Source organism: Pogoniulus pusillus, chromosome 13 (assembly GCF_015220805.1).
Source record: "Pogoniulus pusillus isolate bPogPus1 chromosome 13, bPogPus1.pri, whole genome shotgun sequence".
NCBI classification, from domain to species: Eukaryota; Metazoa; Chordata; class Aves; order Piciformes; family Lybiidae; genus Pogoniulus; species Pogoniulus pusillus.
Window position 1 is genome coordinate 16,665,888 of NC_087276.1, and position 16,481 is coordinate 16,682,368.

General features: G+C 53.6%; 1 protein-coding gene across 3 annotated transcripts; it reads right to left on the reverse strand.

Annotated features, from left to right (window-relative positions):
• Positions 1–30: 30 nt before the first annotated feature.
• ALG1 (ALG1 chitobiosyldiphosphodolichol beta-mannosyltransferase) lies at positions 31–16,391 on the reverse strand. Of its 3 annotated transcripts, none has more exons than XM_064153158.1 (13): positions 16,311–16,391; positions 12,645–12,722; positions 11,999–12,102; positions 10,857–11,005; positions 9,238–9,327; positions 7,801–7,911; positions 6,684–6,805; positions 5,959–5,997; positions 5,056–5,115; positions 3,510–3,620; positions 2,712–2,826; positions 1,066–1,141; positions 31–254 (listed from the first exon to the last, which is right to left on the reverse strand). In XM_064153158.1, exons 3-13 carry the CDS (start codon positions 12,035–12,037, stop codon positions 120–122), a joined length of 1,047 nt encoding a protein of 348 aa, XP_064009228.1. In that variant the 5' UTR covers positions 12,038–12,102; positions 12,645–12,722; positions 16,311–16,391; the 3' UTR covers positions 31–119. The 3 variants fall into 3 exon arrangements, with proteins under 3 accessions (XP_064009228.1, XP_064009226.1, XP_064009227.1); XM_064153156.1 differs by lacking the exon at positions 16,311–16,391 and adding an exon at positions 12,817–13,024; XM_064153157.1 differs by lacking the exons at positions 11,999–12,102; positions 12,645–12,722; positions 16,311–16,391 and having other exon boundaries at positions 10,874–10,989.
• Positions 16,392–16,481: the final 90 nt, after the last annotated feature.

Genomic DNA, 16,481 nt, shown 5'->3' on the forward strand with positions numbered 1-16,481 from the left:
CTCCAAACTGAAGCAGTACAAAGCTGCACCTCCAGACAATACCATGAGTTTATTCCAGCATTTATCACACCTAGGCAGAGCTTTTCAGCTTTTCTGCCTCCCTCCTCTTCCCAGACAAGTCATTCTGTGTGCCCAAGCAGAGGAAGCACAGTCTGGTCCCAGCTCTCATCCCAGCGTGGCTGCTTGGAGGCCCGGAGGTTTTTTCTGAAGCTGTGAAGTTTGCCTTCCAGTGAGGGGAACCCCAAGAAAAGCATCTGTGAGTTGAAAGGGAAAAACAGTACAACAGCAGCAAGTCACTATATGCAGGCTCACTGCAGCCTCCCCAGGCTCAGCTTTCAGAGGACTGCAGGCAGAGCCTGCTCTTTGGTCTGACTTTAGAAGGAGTGGATGGTGACAGGATTTAGAATGTTCTGGCCAGCTTCAGACTCAAACTCAAGTGGAAGTGAGGCAAAGAACATCCCTTGGGCAAAGCTAAGCACTCTGAGTGCAAAACCAAAAGCAGGTGGTGGGCAGGTAAGGAAAGGTAACTCAGCGAGCAGCACCTTGGCAGTTTTGGCTAGTGGGGAAGAAAAATCATCATCATCAGGGAGTGGCTTAGGTTGGAAGGGACATCAGAGACCATCTAGACCAACTCCCCTGCTATGGGCAGGGACAAGGAGACTCAAGGAGACTCAGCTAGCCCAGGCTGCTCAAGGCCTCATCCACCCTGGCCTTGACCACCCCGAGGCAGGAGGTAGCCACAGCCTCCCTGGGCAGCCTGTGCCAGTGTCTCAGCACCCTCACACTCAACAACTTCTTCCTCAGCTCCAAACCATCCCCCCTTGGCCTGGCTCAAACACCCTCAGCAAGTCCTCTGCAGCCTTCCTGCAGGATTCTTTCAGGCACTGGGAGACAGCTCTGACGTCTCCCTGGTGCCTTCTGCACACCCCCAGCTCCTTCAGCCTGTGCTCACAGCAGAGCTGCTGCAACCCAGGAATCATCTTTGTGGCCTCCTTTGGCCTCACTCCAGCAGCTTTGAGTCCTCCTTCTGCAGGGGACTGATGGAGTCAGGAGCCAATCCTTTACCTTCAGTTGTTCTGCAAGTTCATCTGAGTCCTTAAATATCAGCCCATTCTCCTCGTGCTTCACAAGTTCATGTAAACTGGGGACAGAAGCCAGAAAGAGACAAAGAGCAGTGAGAGGGACAGAAAATCATAGAATGGGTTGGGTTGGAACCCAAAGGTCATCTAGTCCAACCGCCCTGCTGGCAGCAAGGATCTCCTCCACTAGATGAGTGGCTCAGAGCCTTCTTGAGACTGACATTTCAAAAGCTGCATCCCAAAAGATCACCACTTGTGATCTTGGAGGTCTAGATAGGAGCTTCACAGCTGGCACAGCAGCATGAAGAAGGCAGCTTTAAACCTTTCTGTTTCAAGAGTGCATCTCCCTTCTATGTCAGACTAGGGAAACTCACCAGAACAGCACAAAAAAAGGACACTGAGGGGCTGGAGCGGAGCCAGAGAAGGGCAACAGAGCTGGGGAAGGGTCTGGAGAAGAGGGCTGGGGAGGAGCAGCTGAGGGAGCTGGGGGTGTGCAGCCTGAAGGAGGCTGAGGGGAGACCATGCTGACTCTACAGCTTCCTGAGAGGAGGTGAAGCCAAGTCAGGGTTGGGCTCTGCTCCCTAGGACCAAGTGACAGGGTAAGAGGAAATGGCCTCAAGTTACCCCAGGGGAGATTTAGGTTGGACATGAGGAACAATTTCTTCCCCAAAAGGGTTGTCAAAGCCTGACTCAGACTGCTCAGGGCAGTGGTGGAGTCTCCATCTCTGGAGGAGTTTCACAGCTGTGCAGATGTGGTGCTGAGGGCCATGGCTTAGCTGTGCCCTGGCAGTGCTGGGGTAAGGCTTGGACTGGATGACCTGAAAAGTCTTTTCCAGCCCAGAGTTGTGTTGCCCTCAGTGTCTCTGTGCCACTCATCCAGACATTTATTAAAATATAACCTACCTTCAAAACCAACCCACAAGAAAAATCTGCCCAAGCCCCAAGCTCATGAGACCTTCACAGAGAACTTCTCTTTGTTAAAGGTTCCCTCAATTGGCCCTGACTGCACAAACACTCAGCCTGCAGAGCAAGCCTGGCTTGATGGACTCTATGCAAACAAGGTATTACAGGGGTGAGGGGGGGTTTAAGGCAAGTGTGGCACGGAATGCTCCCAGCTCTAGTTTTAAGGCAAGTGTGGCATGGAATGCTCCCAGCTCTAGTTTTAAGGCAAGTGTGGCACGGAATGCTCCCAGCTCTAGTTTTAAGGCAAGTGTGGCATGGAATGCTCCCAGCTCTGGTTTCAAGGCAAGTGTGGCATGGAATGCTCCCAGCTCTGGTTTCAAGGCAAGTGTGGCATGGAATGCTCCCAGCTCTGGTTTCAAGGCAAGTGTGGCATGGAATGCTCCCAGCTCTAGTTTCAAGGCAAGTGTGGCATGGAATGCTCCCAGCTCTGGTTTCAAGGCAAGTGTGGCATGGAATGCTCCCAGCTCTAGTTTTAAGGCAAGTGTGGCATGGAATGCTCCCAGCTCCTCAGAAACCACGGCTTGATTTTTTGACGCTGCCATGAGTTCTAACATCTGATTGATCAAAATGAAGTTCTGATGGCATCACACTGGGATCTGCTCTGATCCACGCTGCTGAACCCCTGCTTTGTACCAGTCCTAGGTTATGGGAGCTAGAGCAAGCTCTTACCATTCAAAATGGATTGCACAGACAGGTAAGCAGCAGCCAAACATGTCCACCACCTTCATGGGTAAATCCAAACCACTGGATGATTTATGGAGACACACCCCAAGGTCTGCAGAGCCTGAGAAGCAATGAAAACAAAGAGGTTGAATTCCCTGAAAGCAGCTCTGGAGCCTTCCTGTCAACCTCTCTGTGCCCTGCTTTGGGTGATGGAAGCTAAAGAGGAGCTGACTTCAGCTCTACCCAGGCTGACTCATTTTCCGCACTCAGGGGATAAAAGAGCAAACTATCTTGTGATTAAAATTAGTCAGGCTTTACAAAGAGGTGAGTGAGTCTGGAATGAAAGGCAATGCTCAGGTGTCATGTGTCTGAAACCAAAAGACCTTTCTAACTCTCACTCTGCTCAGAACAAGAGAATCCCCAGATAATGGTGGGGGTTGGAAGATCAGCCAGTCCGATACACCCACAGCAGCTTGCCCAGCAGCACAGTGCCCAGCTGGCCTTGGAAGCTCTCCACACAAGGACACTCCACAGCCTCTCTGGGCAGCCTGCTCCAGGCCTCCAGCACCCTCACAGTGACAAAGTTTTCCCTTCTGCTCCAGTTTGTCCCTGTTGCCCCTTGTCCCATCACTGGACATCCCTGACCAGAGCCTGGCATCTCCTGACACTGCCCTTCACACCTTGGTAAGGCCACCCCTTAATGTGCTTCCTATTTTCTACCAGCTCCTGGGCAGAGGCTGTAGCAGCTCCTTGCAGCAGTGCCAGGCTGTGTTCACACCATCTCAAGCCTCCTTCCCAACTCACCAAGCAGAAGGGGATAATCCTCAGCTTCCAGCCATGGTGTGCAGATCTGGATGTGTTTAAAGTGCAGCTGATTTATCAGGCCATTGTAGTAGTCTTTCAGAGGTCCTTTGCCTGTTTAAAGTTGGAAAAAAATACACATACATCAGTGTTTTAAAGCAAGCTGACTGCAAGTGCTGTCTGTGCTCCTTGCTTTACAGCTGACAAACTCCTCTTGTGTCAGACCATGAAAGGAGGCCACAGCCAATCCCCAAGCAGACATGGTAAATGTTCAGCCCCCTCTGAAAGCAGCAGGAACTCAGGACTGCCTTCAGCATTTAGAAGGCTCTGCCATCAAAATAAAAATCAGAATGGTTTTGTTTGGAAAAGAACCTTCAAGATCACAGAGTCCACGCCCTACCCCAGCACTGCCACGGCCCCACTGAGCCAGGGCTCTCAGCACCACAGCTACACAGCTTTGAAACCTCCCCAAGGATGGGGACTCCACCACTGCCACTGGCAGTCTGGGCCAGGCCTTGATAACCCTCAAGAGGAAGAAATTGTTCCTCATGTCCAGCCTAAACCTCCTCTGGGGCAACTTGAGGCCATTTTCTCTCGTCCTATCTCTTGTTCCTAGGGAGCAGAGCCCAACTCCCACCTGGCTCCAGCCTCCTCTCAGGGAGCTGTAGAGAGCAATGAGCTCTGCCCTCAGGCTCCTCTTCTCCAGGCTGCACACCCCCAGCTCCCTCAGCTGCTCCTCCCCAGCCCTCTTCTCCAGACCCTTCCCCAGCTCTGTTGCCTTTAGCCCTGCTCCAGCCCCTCAATGTCCTTCTGGAAGTAAGGGCCCCAAAACCTAGTGCTGAATACATGAGACTCTGCTTCTGCTGCCTACACCACTGCTGATCCAGGTCAGGATGCTGGTGTCCTTCTTGTCCACCTGGGCACCCCTTAGCTCATCTTCTGCTGCTCTCACCCAGCACCCCCAGGCCCTTCTCTGCTGTGCACTTTCAAGCCACTCTGCCCCAAGCCTGGAGCCTTCCTGGGGCAGGACCCAGCACTTGGCCTTGTTGAACCTTATCCCATTGGTGCCAGCCCTGAGCTGCACTTTGCCTGCAGCTGTAACTTAACCCAGTAACAGTGACAGATCTCAGAAGCACATCTGGCCCTGTGACATCACTCTCAGCTTTTGTTTTCTTTTAACATGGATGTAAACTAAAGAGCAACGACCTGCCTACACCATTGCTCAGCAGAACCTCCTCTGATGCTCCTCTTCACAGCCCTGGACAAAAACCTTTCTGCTTAGCACTCCCAGCAGCAGATCTTACACTGCTTTTACAGCATCATCTCCAGGTTGAGCTTAAATTCTTCTCAAGCTGGAGTAATGCACTGCTGTACTAGACAGGCTGAGAGCTCCTCCTCTTTAATTACATGACTGTGACAATCCAGCTGTGCATCACTACTCTTCCTGCCCAGACGTTCCTCCTCTCCCTTCTCCATCAGCAGAAGAGGAAAGTGAAATGAATTCTGATGTATCAGCACTGACAGAGCTGCAAGGTGGACAAACCCTTACCTGTTATCACACAGACCAGAGATGGAAGCTTGGCTCCCTCACTGATGGAATGTTCATAACCTGGAGAAGGTAAGAAACTCTTCAGAGCCAACAAAGACAAAGCTGCTTCATTTCAGAATGCTCACAGGCAAAGATTTAGATCCTACTCCAAGTAATTTCCTTTCTAAGCATCCATATAGGAAACAGCAAACTGAGCACAAAGTCTGCTCTGTTTAAAATTCACCATTCATCGTTTGCTCAGCCACTGCAGAGCAGCTGCACCAGTGGAGCTGTTTAGAGACTACAGCTGCCAAGTCTAGGAAGCAGGACAATGCCTGTTCCACTCTCTCCTATTAGCAGATCCCAGAGTGCCAGCAGGGTGGGGTTGGAAGGGACCTCTGGAGATCACCCAGTCCAAACCCCTGCTCAAGCAGGGCACCCACAGCAGCTTGCCCAGCAGCACAGTGCCCAGCTGCCCTTGGAAGCTCTCCACACAAGGACACTCCACAGCCTCTCTGGGCAGCCTGCTCCAGGCCTCCAGCACCCTCACAACAAATAACTTTCTCCTCCTGCTCAGGTGCAACCTCCTGAGTGCCACTTTGTGCCTCTTACCCCTTGTCTTGGCCCTGGGCACCACTAACAACAGTCTGGTCCCAGCCTCTTGCCTCCCACAGCTCCTTTAGCTCTGGCTGAGCATTGATCATAGACCACATTCTGTGATCCACAACCTCCCTAGTGGTGTTGAAGGCCAGGCTGCATGAGGCCTTCAGCAACCTGGGCTAGTTGAGAGTCCTGCCCATGGCAGAGTATTGGAGTAGATGATCTCTGAGATCCCTTCCAACCTAAGCTGTTGTATGAAACCCTTCAGAACTCTCCAGAACACCACCACTGCCCTCTGAAGAGGTGAGATTCCTTCACACCTACCTTCTAAAGCTTTTAAGAGGACTGAGAAGTCTTCATCCTCTGAAAGAGAAAAGCTTGATTAGTGACATTTCTATTTCTGACCTTTATAAGGAATGAGTCGTTAACCACCAAGACCTTCCTCACCTTCCCCCTTTGGTGTGGGCCATGCTCTTCCCATCTAAAGTACACTCCAAAGTCTAGAAGCACACAACTAACTGCTCATTTGCTCCCCTGACAGGGTAGGCAACCTCAGCCACAAGCACTACACAATCTCAAAGCCATCCCATGACAATGGTGTGTCTAAAGTTAGAGGAATTCCATGCAGGAATTGCAAAGGAAGAGACAAATCTGCCCATGGATACTACCAACAGATTTGTGTCCATTTGCTGCTCCCTTTTTCATACAGAGGGGAAAAAAAATCAGGGAAAAAAGGATGTACTACACATTCTGAGAAAGGAGCAAATGTTGCAGCTTCTTCATCTCTTTTACAGAGTGCCCAGTATGAAGTTAGGAAGAGGAGAAAAATCTTTTTTCATCATACTTGAGGCTGACTTCTCCCATTATAACACAACTTTCAAGCAGTCATTTTTAGCCACCAAATTCTTCCTGCCAGAAGAATTTTCTTCCTGGGAAGGAGAATTGTAACTGCAGCCCTGTTGATGTCTCCATGGCCTTTTCAGTGCCAAAAGCCTCAGGTTTATCTAGTATGAGAGAAAAAGGAGAGCTAAGACTCTTTGCTTCCCAACCTGTCCAGCTGGTGCTGCTGATGAGAAGAGCTGGGCGGCCTCTGGGCTTGATCACCTCTCCACTTTTCTCATCCACTTCTGTAAAAGCAGAGCTCTGGGCACTCCAGCTGACAGACTCTGTACTAAGGAAAGAGAACCTCCTGAGTATGGGCTGCATGAGCACAGCAGCAAATACACTCCTGGCCTGGCAGGAACTGCCAAACACCAGCTGCAGTGGTGCCACCACTGTCAGTGGCTCCTGGGTTCCATACTGGTTTGTGTCTCTGTGTCTCTATTCATGGCATTGTTCTTCTTTCCATCCCAGCTAGGTCAAATTTGTTCCCAACCCAACAACTTCCCTCCCTTCTTCCTTTTCTCTTCTCTTTGGGAAAGTAGAGAGGCTTCATGAATTCATACAATGAGCTGGGTTGGAAGTGGCTTCAGAGATCACCCAGTTCCAACCCCCTGCCATGGGCAGGAATACCTCCCACCAGCCCTGGATACTCAAGGCCTCATCCAGCCTGGCCTGGAACACCTCCAGGGAGGTTGTGGATCACAGAATCACAGAATGTTGTGGATTACAGAATGTGATTCTGTGATCCACAACCTCCCTGGGCAACCTGTGCCAGTGTCTCCTCACTCTCACTGTAAACAATTTCTTTCTCCTCTCCACTCTCAGCCTCCCCTCTCCCAGCTCAAAGCCATTGTCCCTCATCCTGGCACTCCCAGCCCTTGTCCAAAGTCCCTCCCCAGCTCCCTTGGAGCCCCTTCAGGCACTGGCAGCCTGCTCTGAGTTCTCTCTGAAGCCTTCTCTTCTCCAGGCTCAACAGCCCCAACTCTCCCAGCCTCTTCCCACTGGGGAGGTTTGCCAGCCTCTGAACATCTTCGTGGCCTCCTCTGGTCCCACTTCTGTAGATCCACATCCTTCTCATGCTGAAGGCACGAGAAGTGGAGGCAGTGTGGTCTCACGAGAGCAGAAGAGAGAGGGAAAATCCCCTCCTTCCTTGTGTCTCACAACTTGTTTAGTGGCCAGCCCAGCTCTGACCCTTGACACCCCTGCAAAAGTACTTCTGGCAAGTAGCTGTGCTGAGTTGAGGTGAGTCAGTGGTGGCCTGTGAAGTGATGCTCTCACACATACCGTGGTCTGAAAGGCTCATGGTCTTTAGCAAGCTTCAGGAACAAAGGATGCTGAAGTTCTAAAGGTGTTTCCTTAAAATAAGCAGCTGGCTTGTCATACAGTGTCACTGCCCTGGGGGGAGAGAAATGCACAGGTGACACCCCAAAATAAAATGTACCTGGTGCTGGAAGGGTGGAGCTCAAAACTGGTATGCTGAATGACCTGACAATGAACTGCTTTGAAACTAGGCTAACAAGAAGGGAAGGTCCCCAAGAATAAAGGACAGAGTGACAGCAATGGTTAGAACAACCAGGAACAAGAGAGGAATTAAGAGCGGTACCTAAAGACAGGGAAATTCTGTCAAGCTTCCCCCTGGCTTATTCACCAGAGACAAGATCAAAACATGAGGTGTCTCCTCCAGAAACTCTGGGGAGCTTAACACTCAAAGCCACATCTCCAGGAGAAGTTCAGTGTGAGTGTTGTACCTCCGTAGTGTAATGAATTGGGTAACCACAGGACAGCTTAGGTGGCAAGAGACCTTAGAGATCATCTTCTCCAACCTCCCTGTCATGGGAATTAGGTAAGCATGTGTACAAGGACTGATCCCAGAATCCCAGCAGGGTGGTGTTGGAAGGGACCTCTGGAGATCAGCCAGTGCAACCTCCTGCTCAAGCAGGGCACCCACAGCACAGTGCCCAGCTGCCCTTGGAAGCTCTCCACACAGGACACTCCACAATCTCTCTGGGCAGCCTGCTCCAGGCCTCCAGCACTCTCACAACAAACGACTTTCTCCTCCTGCTCAGATGAAACCTCCCGGGTGCCACTTTGTCCCCCTTGCCTATTGTCAGTGGTGCCCAGGGCCTGGACAAGAGTTTGACCCCAGCCTCTTGTCCCCCACAGCTGCTTTAGCTCTTGCAACCTCTGGGGTTGCTCTTCTGCAGGCTAAACACCTCAGTGCTGGCCACTGTGGCTCTGGGCAAGCTGCTGTCAGTGCCCTGCTTCAGGAGGAGAGTTGGACTGGGTGATCTCCAGAGGTCCCTTCCAACCCTCACCATTCTGGGGTTGTGTGTAATGCAAATGCAACAATCACAGCCAGCACTGTCCTGCTTCTCTAACTTCAGAACCTTTCCTTAGCAACTGTGACCACCTGATTGCAAAAGAAACCTGCCCAGGGCCGGCTGTCAGAAGCCTCAGTGATGTCTGCCTCGGGCAGCCTGGCAGCAAGCTAACTTGACACCTGAACTGCCACATTCTATAAAGCGTTAATTACACAGGGTAACGAAGATTCTGTACTGCCCACACTCTAGCAGCCCACTACACATCTGAGCTCATGTGTCTGAGTGGAGAGGGCCAGGCTCAGGATAGCTGCTTTGGTCCTTGGTTAAGTTTCCACCAGAACGATCAGGGCTATGCTCTTCCCGCAGGCAGGCACTCATTTGTGGGGGGCAGGTGACTTACTTGATGTTGCAATTCAACCACAGATCTTCTTTCATGGCATTAGTGACACACAGGTTATGGTCAGACAGATGCCCACACAGCTTTTCATACCTGAAAGAATCACATGGGAGATGGAGATGACTGCCAGCAAATCACATGAGCCACCAACTGTCCATCAGTGCTTCAGGTGATTAAAAGGCAAGCAAACCCCAAAGAAACCAAACTGCCCCCCAGAAATGGCATTTCATCACAGAGCCACGGAACTGGTAAGGTTTGAAGAACCCTTGGAGATCACCAAGTCCAACCACTCAAGAGCTCACACACCCACCACTGCTGCTCAGCCACTGCCACTGCACCACCTCCCTTGGCACCACATCCAAGAAGCTTTATACACCCCCAACGATGGGGACTGCACCACCTCCCTGGACAGCCTGGGATAGTGCCTGAGAACCTTTGCTGAGAAGAAGTTGTTCCTCCTGTCCTACCTGAACCTTTCCTGAGGGTATTTCCTCTTGTCAAGCCAATCGTTGCATGTGAGCAGAGCCCAACCCCCAGATAGCTTCCTCCCTAAAGGGAGCTGTAAAGAGCGATAAGGTCTCCTCTCAGCCTCCTCTTCTGAAGACTTCTGACTCCTTACACAGCAGTAGATTTGCAAGAGGAGACTCTTGTGTCCTCTAAGACCTAAGAGCACCAGTGATGGATCAGCAGTGGTGTGGGCAGCAGGAGCAGGGCAGGGACTGTGCCCCTGGACTCAACACTGATGAGGTCACAGCTTGAGTGCTGGGGTCAGTTTTGGGCCTCTCACTCCAAAGAACAGATTGAGAGGCTGGAACAGGTCCAGAGAAGGGCAACAGAGCTGGGGAAGAGTCTGGAGAAGAGGGCTGAGGAGGAGCAGCTAAGGAGCTGGGAGTGTTTAACACAAGAGAAGGCTGAGGGGAGACCTCACTGCTCCCTGCAACTCCCTGTGAAAGGAGGCTGAAATGAAGGTGGTGTAGGTCTCTTCTCCCAGGTAACTAACGACAGAAAAGGAAAAGGCCTGAAATTGTGCCAGGAGAGGTTTAGGTTGGAGATGAGGATTAGTGAAAGAGTGGTCAGGCACTGAACAGGCTGCCCAGGGAGGTGCTTAAATGGGGATTCCTGGAGGTGTTTAAAAACCAAGATGTGACACGTTGGGACATGGGTGAGTGGTCACTGAGCCACTGGGTAGAAGGCTGGACTTGACTTTAGAGGCATTTTCCAACCTTAATGATTCCATGATTCTGTATGCACATAAAAGCAACCTGCCTACTTCATCCAACACACTCCTACCTGGCTAACAGAGAGCTGTTAGAGAACAGGCTCTGTGAAAATGCAATCATGCAACACCAGGATGGGTTGGGACCATAAAGATCACCCAGTTCCAAACCCCCTGCCATGGGCAGGAACACCTCCCATCAGCCCAGCTTGCTCAAGGCCTCATCCAGCTTGGCCTTCAACACCTCCAGGGAGATCATGGATCACAGAATCACCCAGCAAAACCCAGAGAGCCTTCAGAGAACCAACCCTTTGCTAATTATCCCCTGCCCACTGGTTTCCACCCTCCTGTGTTCTGCAAAGTCCCCTCACAGCCAGCCAGAGGAGAAGGAAACGACAGTACAAACCATTTGGCCATTCGTACCAGCGGGTGGTTTCTGCCATGGGTCAGACTCATGATAGTAAATCCATAGTTGTGCCAGTCAATTATCAGTTTGCTTCTCCAGAAGAGGCAGGCTGCCCAGGCAACAGCGATGCCAGGCAGGCCTGGAGGGTTCTGGTTCATAAAGCAAGGGGGAGAATCGGATGAACGGTGCTCAAGTGACAGGCACTAAGCAACTACCAGATACAAGAAGGAAACCTGAGGACTGAGAGGATGTTGTTTTCAAGGTTCTGAAGGCACACAGACAATTCTATGTTCAGCAGCTACAGAGCTCCCAGTGTCTGCTGTAAATATTGGTAGGAACTCCAAACTTCCTCTCAGATCAGGATCAAAATTCCCCTCCAATAAACATTTCTAGATGCTTTGTTACTGATCTACGTCAGCGAAACTCAAAAGCTCTCCAATAAACAGCAAGACCAGGAGTTGCTGACAGAAATCAAAGTTTAGAGCCAAAGAAATAGCTTCATGGAGGTTCACACCACTGCTGAGGGTGGTGAAATATTGCAATATATACTGCAACAAATACTGAGACCCTGTCTCTGGAGACATTTAAGATCAAACTTGATGGGGCTCTGAGCAACCCAAGCTAGTTGGAGATGCCCCTGCTCACTGCGGAGAGGTTGGACAAGATTCACAGCTTGCACTGGGTTGGAAGGGACCCTCAAGCCTCATCTTGTCCAATTCCTTGCTCTCATCACAGACACCTCCAATTGCAGCAGGCTGCCCAGGGACAGAGCAAGCCTGAACTTGAATATCTGCAAGGATGGGCTTCAACCACCTCCCTGGGCAGTCTGTGCCAGCGTCTCCCCACTCTCACTCTCCTGATGTCCAACCTAAGCTGCTCCAGTTTCAAACCACTGCTCTTATCCTATCCCCACAGGCCCTTCTGAACAGTCCCTCCCCAGCCTTCCTGTAGGTCCTCTTCAGATATTGAAATGTAGACCTTTGAGGGTTCTTTCCAACCCCTGATGCACTCTGTGTGCTATACCATTGAGTAAGCCACTTTAAGCTCTCAAATAAATAGAACAATACCCGAGAGTGCTAAACCCCCCCTTGTGATGTCATACCATTAATTTCTATTACCATTAGTCCCAACACCAAGCATACCTGAAGAAGAATATAGGAAGGCTGCTCTATCTTCAGCATGGTGTACAGCAATTGTACTGCCTGGACAACGACTTTTAGGACATACTGGAAGAGCTTTGGACCAACTGCAAAAAACACAAACCATGACAGAAACTCTGTTAAAGAACATCACAGCTCCCCAGAAACGTGCACCTCACACCGAACCAGCGATTTCTGCAGAGAAAGGTTACAAATGCTACTCTGTGAAGCCAGAAAGCTGGTTTTAGACACCTTACAGTCCCTGCATTGGTCTAGAAAGAAGTCAGAGGATGCATGGATAACACAAAATGAGGGAGGAAAATAAAGGGGGAAATGAAATGATGCAATGTCTGTGAAGGGCATTCATGTGCACCGGCACACAGACAGGCATTGAGGCTGGGTGGGGCAGCACAAGCTGGGCAGCCTCTGCAAGCAGTTGGGCTCAGCCAGCACACACCCTCTGGACTACCCTCCCTCGACAGCCAGGCCCGAATGCCCTTCTGGCCCCGTTTTTCCACGTAAATACTGATTTGCCTTTTCCTCTGCTTCCCCTGAACACAAGCTCCCGCCACGGCCACGCTGTGGCCCCCGGCGCGGCCCCGGCGACTCTCTCCCCAGCAGCCCCGGGCCGAGGCCGTGGCGTACGCACCTCTGAGACCCCGCAGGTCCGACACAGGCACCAGCCGTATCCTCCCGCTCCGCAGCACATCGCCGTGCGGCCTGCTCTCTGCCAGAGGGGGAGAAAGCCGTCAGAGGCACGGCCCCCGCCGCGGCCCTGCCCGGCCCCGGCGCCGCGCAAGGGGCGGCCCCGCCTCACTCACGCAGGTAGCCCAGCAGCGCCACGTCCCGCCCGTGCCGCGCCAGCGACAGCGCGTGGTACTGCATCCGCGGGCTGCGGCCCAGGTCTCCCAGCACGGCCACACACACCCGCCCCGCGCCGCCCGCCGCCGCCGCCCGCCGCCGCCACAGCACCGCCGCCAGCACCGCCGCGCCCGCCGCCAGCGCCAGCGCCGCGCCAAGCCCCGCCATCTTCAGCGCCCGGCGGCGGGCAGGAAGAGGGTGCGGGCGCCCCCTGGCGGCGCGGCGGTCTGAGGGGCCACGGCGGGAGGGCAGCGGGTGGAGGCGCCCCCTGGCGGCGCGGCGGTCTGAGGGGCCACGGCGGGAGGGCAGCGGGTGGAAGCGCCCCCTGGCGGCGCGGCGGTCTGAGGGGCCACGGCGGCGGGCAGGAAGAGGGTGCGGGCGCCCCCTGGCGGCGCGGCGGTCTGAGGGGCCACGGCGGGAGGGCAGCGGGTGGAGGCGCCCCCTGGCGGCGCGGCGGTCTGAGGGGGCCACGGCGGGAGGGCAGCGGGTGGAGGCGCCCCCTGGCGGCGCGGCGGTCTGAGGGGATTCCGCCGCGGAGGGCAGAGGGTGGGGGCGCCCCCTGGCGGCGCGGCGGTCTGAGGGGCCACGACGGGAGGGCAGCGGGTGGAAGCGCCCCCTGGCGGCGCGGCGGTCTGAGGAAATTCCGCCGCGGGAGGGCAGCGGGTGGAAGCGCCCCCTGGCGGCGCGGCGGTCTGAGGGGCCACGGCGGGAGCACGGGGAAGAGGGGGCGAGGAAAGCCACCGCAAGCTCCGGGCTAAGACGGCGGGAAGGGGGCGAGTAAAGCAGCCTCGAGCTCCGGGGTAGGTCTCCTGTGACCAGTGGGGGCCCCGAGGGTTAGCGGTCCCTTGAGGAGGCTCTAAAACCCTGGGGTCCAAGCTGAGTTTATGGGAGTAATGGAAATGAGTGTTCTTGCTTTCTGCTGGGTGCTCGAAGGGAGCCTGGGGACGGCAGCCTTCAGAAGGTGGATTCCTGATCCTGAGCAGGGAGCTCAGGGAGCTCTTGTCTTGTCCCGGTGTTCAAAGAACACGGCTAAGAGGTTATGGAGGAATTTGGCCAGAGACAGAAAGTCCCTAACCTTGACTAGCATGTGAAACAAAGCAACGTGTCCTGCGTGTTCCTTTGCTGCTGCTGCTGCCTTAGAAGATAAGCAGGTCACTTCTGCCCACAGAGGTAACAAAGTATTCTAGAGCAACCTTTGGTAACTATAACGCTAGATACACAGCCCCAGTGTTCAGCACCCTCATCGGGACGAAGGCACAGTGCCTCCTCAGCTAGTGTGCTGATGGGAGAGCTCCAGGACTGGTAGCTGACGCCCCCCAGGCTGTGCTGCCGTTCAGTGAGATCTGGCCAGGCTGAGAGCTGGGCAGAGGGCACCTCATGAAGTTCAAGCAGGGCAAATGTAGAGTCCTGCACCTGGGGAGGAACAACCTCCCAGCAGGACAGGTGAGGGGAGACCTGCTGGGGAGCAGCTCCACAGAGAAGAACCTGGGAGTGCCGGGGGACAAGGTTGCTTAGGGAGGTTGTGGATGCCCCCTCCCCAGAGGTGTTCAAGGCCAGGCTGGATGAGGCCTTGAGCAACTTGTGCCAGTGTGAGGTGTCACTGGCCATGGCAGAGGGTTGGAACTGGATGATCTTGAAGGTCCCTTCCAACTCAAACCATTCTATGGTTCTATGATATGTTATAGAAATAAATTCTTCACTTTTACTCAGTTCTACAGGTCACAGAAGAGGAGGAAGGGAAGAAGTTAACCAGAAAGAGAATTACAGAATTGTTTGGGTTGGAAAAGACCTTGAAGGTCAAGTCCAGCCATCAACCCAATACCACCACGGCCATTAAAGCAACACACGTGGCATAAAAGATTCCCAGTAGGCTCCTAAAGGCAAATTCAAATAAGTAATTACCAGACATGTTCTGCTAGGACTAACAATTTTGCAGTGACAGGAAAGGGGTTAAATACTTGTTGTGTTCTCATCCTGGGTTTGAGAGCTGGTCTGAAGGTCAGGTTCCAGGCTGAGGTGGAGCTAGTGTCAGATCTTAACATCAGCATGTGTGTTCCTTTCATGATATTTGCTGTGAAAACAGGAAACCAAACCAAAGCAGGCTTGGCTGACCTCCTCTGAGGGAAGAAAACAGAGATATTCTGATTTAGAACCTGCCTTAGACTGAAAATTAAGCTAGGCAGTGCTTAATAGTAGTGCAGCGGGAGGGGATGCTTCAGGGAGGGAAGTAAATGGAGAGGAATACTACTCCCTTTGCTAATGCTGCTTTGGTTTGGGTTATTCATAGGATGGTTTGGGTCAGAAGGGACCTTTAAAGCTCATCCAGTCCAACCCCTGCACTCAGCAGGGACATCCCCAACCAGAGCAGGCTGCTCACAGCCCCACACAACCTGAGCTGCAGTGCTGCCAGCCATGGGGCAGCTCCCACCTCCCTGGGCAGCCTGGGACAGGCTCTCCCCACGCTCAGGGTCAAACATTTCTCCCTTCTCTCCACTCTCAATCTCCCTCTTGCAGTTCAAACCATCCCCCATCGGCCTGCCACCACAGGCCCTGCTCAAACCTCTGTCCCCAGCTCTCTTCTAGCCCCTTGAAGCACTGCAAGACCACCAGGAGGTCTCCCTGCAGCCCTCTCTTCTCCAGGCTGAACAAGCCAAACTCTCTGGGCCTGCCCTCACAGCAGAAGGCTTGCAGTGTTCCCATCACAGCTGTGACCAATCCCTTGAGGCTGCAAAAGAAGACGAAGCTGTAGTGGTTGCAAAGGCCATACCCACTTTGCTGTCTCTGAGAACGCCAGAGGCAGTGCTGAGAAGATGCCAGACTGCGAAGCAGGGCCAGAGTGTATGAGCCAGGCGTGGATGCATCAACACCATGGAAACAACTTCTGACTAAAGCTACACATTTATCAGTGTTTATTTCCATCTCTCTAGTGATGAATCATAGAATCATAGAATGGTCTGGGTTGGAAAACCTCTCCACGATCATCCAGTCCAACCAGCAGCTCACCACCACAGGTCCACCAAACCCTGGGCCCAGGTGCTGTGGCCACAGGTTTCTGAGTACCTGCAGGCATGGGGACTCCACCACCTCCCTGGGCAGCCTGGGCCAGCCCCTGACCACTCTGGCAGCCGAGGAATTTTTTCTCCTCTCCAGCCTAACCCTCCCCTGGCACAGTTTCAGGCCATTGCCTCTCCTATCACCCAACACTAGGGAGCAGAGCCCAACCCCCAGCTGGCTGCAGCCTCCTCTCAGGTAGCTGTAGAGAGCAATGAGCTGTGCCCTCAGCCTCCTCTTCTGCAGGCTGCACACCCCCAGCTCCCTCACTGCTGCTCCCCAGCCCTGCTCTCCTGCCCCTTCCCAGCTCCCTTGCCTTTTTCTGCTCCTACTCCAGCCCCTCAACATCTGTCTTGGAGTGAGTGGCCCAAAACCGAGTTCAGGGTTCGCAGTGCGGCCTCACCCGTGCCAAATGCCACCGAACGTCTCCTCTTTGCTGCGCTCCGAGGCCGGATCCGACCTTCCGCACGCAAGAGGGCCGAGGCCCGCCCGGCCCCGCCGAGGGGCGGCTGCGGAGGCGGCGGGGGCCGAGGCGCAGGGGGCGCTGCCGCCGGCCGGCAGAGGGCGCTGCCGC

Excerpts from the sequence above, each read along its gene's own strand:
- ALG1 (XM_064153156.1), bottom strand. The coding sequence starts at position 13,024 with ATGGCGGGGCTTGGCGCGGCGCTGGCGCTGGCGGCGGGCGCGGCGGTG. Across the intron at positions 9,328-10,856 it reads CTGGTACGAATGGCCAAATG|GTATGAAAAGCTGTGTGGGC; the intron begins GTTTGTACTGTC and ends TGATTCTTTCAG. Across the intron at positions 255-1,065 it reads AACTTGCAGAACAACTGAAG|ATGCTTTTCTTGGGGTTCCC; the intron begins GTAAAGGATTGG and ends TTCAACTCACAG.